The 5,942-nt window shown below is 41.6% G+C and overlaps 1 protein-coding gene across 1 annotated transcript; it reads right to left on the bottom strand.

The window, feature by feature from the left end:
- Window positions 1–4,869: 4,869 nt before the first annotated feature.
- LOC137649269 (collagen alpha-1(I) chain-like) lies at window positions 4,870–5,538 on the bottom strand. The gene has a single exon (XM_068382253.1). The coding sequence runs from the start codon at window positions 5,536–5,538 to the stop codon at window positions 4,870–4,872; it is 669 nt and encodes a 222-aa protein (XP_068238354.1).
- Between the last annotated feature and the right edge of the window lie 404 nt (window positions 5,539–5,942).

Here is a 5,942-nt window from a genome sequence, read left to right as displayed (position 1 = left end):
TGATATATATGATAAGCCTGACATCAGTTTCTTCAACGGCTAAAATATGCTTCAGGCAAAGGCTGTTTGAAGCCTTCCCCTCATCTACTGTCAGTTTATAGGCTTGACCTCCCGAGTGAAGATCGTAGGTTTATCAATGATACTTTCTGTCAGATCATCAGAGCCCCAGTGGCGATGTAGTACACACTGATGAAAGATTTCTTGTTGTCATCATTTGTGAGAAATGTTTTCCAGTCTATGGGACAGTGAATATTCAGTCCATCAATTATGAACGTTCCCCAAAGCCTCTTTGGTCTCTCGGCCGATCTGAGAGAGATGAGTTTGTCAGCTTATGTGGCCTGTGATAAATATTGTCTTAGATGCAGTAGGTACATTCCGGAAAATACGTTCTGATATAGTTTACATTGTAGGGGTACCTCTTTCATATCAAAGGAAGAATTCTATCCTAAATTAAAGGACATTCATTTGATGGAGGGAGCTTTCGATTTTCAATATTTTTGATCACTTAATTAATTCCTCAAGCTTTGTTTGTTTTCATAAAGTATCCATCAACTGTGCTATGGAATATGCAGTTGAAGACAGGGTATAGGAGATAAGGTCACTAACGCAAACATATCTTTCTTGTTGCTGTGTTTTTTGATAAATATTTTGAAAATGAACCCACTTGTTGACTTGTATTGGATTTCTTTCTTTGTTGTTACAATCCTTTGTGAAACAGTCAGGGACAACATTGTTTTGAATTTGTTTCTCTGCATGGGTTCAAATAAAGGTATATTTTTTTTGTCACAAAGCAGTCGTTTCAGAAGTTTTCTTTCTGTGATTGGCCTTTACTTAATGCGTTTAGCATATCATGCAGTATTTCTTCAGACATTGATGCTCCCAAGGATAAACATGTCAGAGATTGCGAGATTTCAAGTTCAATTGGGTTAATAAAATTTTCAAATGCTTTAATTGTTCGTAGCACCTGTTTCACAGGTGTGAAAAGTACCAATGAGCGTGACATGCCTTTTGCATTTTTTTCTGGCTCATTCCATATCACAGGGAAGTTGTTTCATGCAAACATCTAGATCAAATGTTGTAATTGTGTAATCTTGTCCTACTTCGGATGATGCTTCTTGGTTGGACCTCAAACATTCTTGAATTGTTTTGAGGTCCGAAATTGCTACATTAACCATTGTTTGATTCCCAATAGTTGTGGTACAGTTTGGAATATTGCCAGTACTAGACAGAGATCCCCATATAGCAGGAATAAATTTATCCTCAAAGGGCATATGACGAATCTTGTAAATCTATAGATTTGATGTAATTTTCAGCACAGGTTGAGAGCTCCATATGAGTTGGTTCTGACCGTTTTCTCTGGAAGTATGGTGCAAGCTCTTAAACTAGATTTTTGAATCATCTTTGGTTTTTCTTCAGTTGGGTATCAGAGGACCTAGCATTGTTATGAGATATCAAAGAAGATCTAGGACTGTTAAGAGCTATTAGAAGATCTAGCACTGCTTTGACACATTAAGATGAACTATGGCTGCTATGCACTTTAAGAGGACCAATTACTGTTTAGACACAGTAAGTAGACATAGCAAAGTTATAACGCATTAGGAAGACCTAACACTGATTTTGAGTCATCAAAAGAACTTAGCCTTAGTTTGATACAAGACCTAGTATGGCTTTCCCATTTCAAGAGGAGCTAGTGTTGCTTTTCCATTTTAAGAGGACCTAGAGCAGTTTTTACACATTAAGAGGACCTAGCACAGTTTTGAAACATCAGGAGGATCTAGCAATGTTTTGATAAATTAAGAGAACCTAATACTGCTTAGCCATTTTAAAAGGACCTACTATGAGATTCAGGGCCTCTGTAACACGGTTTTTTGGACTTTGCTCCTTATCAAAGCATCGGGTGTAGCTGAAAGTTGCCATATGTATATTTTACAACCACACACAAATTTTGTCAGCATTATCAATAACCTAAACCCGATGGTTTTAATTTTTATAGAGTAAAAATGATCCAGCCGACGCCATGGCCAGTGATACCGAGCCAAGAGTCGAAAACATTCATTACGTAAGCAATGTAAACACCTTTGGACAAAATTTTGCCCCGCCCATCCACCAGACACCCATTCACCTTCTTCCATCTGCTCTGAAACCCATAACAGTCAAGAATGGCTAACAGGATTTGGAATTGCCCCCGTGGTTGCAAACCTGCATTTGTCTTACGACTTGCAACTTTATACAGTCATGAGAAAGCCCTTGGCCATATCTATTATAGCCTGAATAGGTAATTATTCAGTCTCTAGTTTAAATCCAATGTTTATGGTCTGATTTGTATTTAGCGTAACATGATTATAATACTTGTAATGTCATTCAGGCTTTTGAACATTTCCATTAACTATTCACTATGCCACCAAGAGAGAGAGAGAGAGAGAGAGAGAGAGAGAGAGAGAGAGAGAGAGAGAGAGAGAGGAGAGATTGTATGTAAACAGTCTTTATATAACTTCTTTTGTTAAAATAAGATTTTTGTGCTAAAATCTCCATCAGAACAACGGATCATCCGATATAATTTTTTTTCTTCTTCTTAGGCCGTACGAATGTGCTGGCTATGTTTTGGGCATGACTGCATTTTGTAAATAAATCATGAATAGTTTTAGGAGTTTTATTTTTACATCTAATGGGAATCTATAGAAGTAAAGTGAACATAATTCATTTATCCTTTAAAATAATTACTACATGTAGCAAAACAAATAGTAGTAAAGATGATAATGCAATGAAGGAATGATACCATACTTTATCTTTAGCTTCAACATCGGCAATAACATACCCAGTTGCCATAATTTGTCAGCTTAATGAAATAACCTATCATCTAATGTTAAACTTAATTTCTGAGGAGGCCATGGCTTATTGCACAGTGAAAAAACATGACAAAGACTTTATGAATGGCGGAACAATACATAGATGTGGGTGGGGTATCAGTGCTGGCGTAGTAATACTACTGTAGCAGTACTGCCGCAACAGTAGTATGCATGAATTAAACATTTAGGCCAACTGCTGGGATCATTGAGGACCATTTAGCACTTCTTACAACTACTCGAGAATTGAGTTTTTATAGCCAGAATTTGAATTTTCTGATCCAACAATGCCCATGATAGCCTTCAGTGTTATCCTGATTCATAACGAGGCCAAAGTGGGTGGAGTCTCATGAAGTCATCATTCTGACGATAATTATTGGTGAAGGTTTAAAGCGAAAATACGGTACCCGGCTATCTTTTTTTTTACAGTAAATAGGTAGGTAGATAGGCAATGAATAAAAATTGCTTGACATTGGATATAGCAGTTATCAAATCAAGGTGGTCTACTACGTTTTTGAAAATTACCAACTATTCCATACACTTTGTCAATCTGATTGTGACCTATAAAGTAGACTGTAATTTCTTAGGAAACTTATTTTGGGAGTTAGACAAATAATCGAAGTGTTTTTGTATTTATTAACATATTTTGTTCGTTTGTTCATTATGACAATTCTCAGTGGAGAGGTTTCAGAGTTCATAAAGGTGTACTGCTTTGCTTTTATTTACACATTTGTGTTATTGTTGGCAGAGGTATAGCCTTCGTTACGTATAACCAATCATCGATCGAGAAAGAGAGAAGAAATGCCGTCATAAGTTACTTAACGAGTGCGTTCGAAACCTTTTCTCTGAGTAAGTTGGCCCGTCTTCAAAAATCGTCACTTTTACTTAATAAAGTACCAAATTTATTCAACCTACGTAATGCAGAATATAGTCAAAATTTATGTGTAGATATAATGTGCATTCTGAATAAGCGTTATATTTATGAAATTCATAGAAAAAAATTATTGCGAAAAAACCGTGTTACAGAGGCCCTGAATCTCATAGTAGCACTGCTTTAACACATTAAAAGGACCTAACACTGTTTTCACACATCAAGACGAGCTAACACTGTTTTTACACATTGAACAAACTTAGCACAGTTCTGAATCATTAAGAAGATCTTTCACTGCTTTGGTACAATAAAAAACCTAGCACTATTTTGACACACTAAGAACCCTTGGTAATGCTTTGACATTGAAAGACATAACACTACTTTAGCATATTACCAGGACAAAGCACACCTTTGACACATTAAAAGGAGCTAAGCTGTTTTGTTTTGTCACATGAGACCTATGCACTTTTAGGCATATTAGGAGGACCCTGCATTGCTTTGACACATTTAAGAGGACATAACATTTATGGCCCATTAACAAGATCTAGTCTTATTTGCACAAATTAAGGTGAGGTAGCTCTGTTTTGATACATAAAAAAAGCCTTTGCACTCTTTTGACCCATTCAAAGATACTTCCACTGTTTTGGCATTTCAAGTCCGTAGCATTTTTTAGACACCATGAGCTAAGACTACAGCGCTCCCTAAATTTGTTATTCTTGGTTGATGACAAACGTGTATAACAAACGACAGATCAAAGGACCCACTATACTAATAGGTAGACATAAATTTCAATATTCTCTCTCTCTCTCTCTCTCTCTCTCTCTCTCTCTCTCTCTCTCTCTCTCTCTCTCTCTTGTTAGCCTGGCGAGGGTCCCCACTTCCCGCTAGCCTGGCAGGGCTCTCCCCTTCCCACTGGGCTGGAGGGACTGTACCGCCACTCCTGCTGGGCAAGTGGGGCTTTCCCCCGTTCCCGCTGGTACAACAGGGCTACCCCATTCCCGCCGGGACAGCGGGGCTCCTCTGTTCTGGCTGGCACAGTGGGGCTCCCCTGTTCCCGCTGGCATGGCAGGGCTTGCCCGTTCCCGTTGGCATGGCAGGGCTTCCCCATTCCTGCTGGCACGGCGGGGTCCCCCCATTCCCGTTGGAACGGCGAAGCTACCCCGTTCCTGCTGGGACGATGGGGCTCCCCCGTTCCCGCTGGCACAGCAGGGCTCCCCCATTCTCGCTGACACGTCGGGGCTCCCCCGTTCCCACTGGCATGGCGGGGCTCCCCCGTTCCCACTGGCATGGTGGGGCTCCCCCGTACCTACTGGCATGGTGGGGCTCCCCCATTCCCGCTGGCACAGTGGGGCTTCCCCCATTCCCGCTGGCACGGTGGGGATTCCCCCGTTCCCACTGGAATGGCGAGGCTCTTACGTTCCCGCTGGCATGGCCGGGCTCTCCCGTTCTAGCTGGAACGGTGGGCTCCCCCATTCCTGCTGGGATGGAGGGGCTTCCTCGTTCCCGGTGACACGGCGAGGCCCCCCAGTTTCTACTAGCATGGTGGGGTTGCTCCGTTCCCGCTTGCACAGCGGCACTCCCCCTTTTCCGCTGGCAAGGCGGGGCTCCCGCATTCCTGCTGGCATGGAGAGGCTCCCTTGTTCCCGCTGGCACGGCAGGGTTCCAACATTCTCCCTGGCACAGCCGAGCTCTCCCATTCCTGCTGGAAAGGCGGGGCTCCCCCGTTTCCGCTGGCCTGGCATGGCTCTCCCATTCCCGCTGGCCCGGTGCGGCTTCCCCCGTTCCCACTGGAATGGCAAATCTCCCCCGTTCCCGCTGCCACATTAGGGGCTCCCTCTATCCCATTGGCACAGGGGATTTCCCTGCCCTGGCGAAGGTCTACACTCTACTGATTGCCTGTCTAATTTATGGATGAAATCCTGAGCAAATATTTTCCACAATATTCATCATTTGATAAGACTTCAAAAAATGCTAATCATAAACGTCTATGACTGTCTTACATGCACTTTTATTATTCTTGGAAGTTATTGTTCTTCCTTTCAAAGACCTGTTTGAAACTGGCTATCAAGTTATATCAATATTTTCCTTTACTTTTCTTCATAAAAGTTAATCGTTACTATAACTATTATTATTTCTAGCTAAGCTACGAGCCTACTTGGAATAGCAGGATTTTGTAAGCCCATGGGCTCCAAAAGGGAAAAAATAGCCCAGTGAGGAAAGGAAATAAG

The sequence above is a fragment of the Palaemon carinicauda genome, chromosome 11, assembly GCF_036898095.1.
Source record: "Palaemon carinicauda isolate YSFRI2023 chromosome 11, ASM3689809v2, whole genome shotgun sequence".
NCBI lineage: Eukaryota > Metazoa > Arthropoda > Malacostraca > Decapoda > Palaemonidae > Palaemon > Palaemon carinicauda.
Note: the sequence above shows the minus strand (reverse complement) of the source record. Positions and strands in the feature narration are given on the sequence as shown.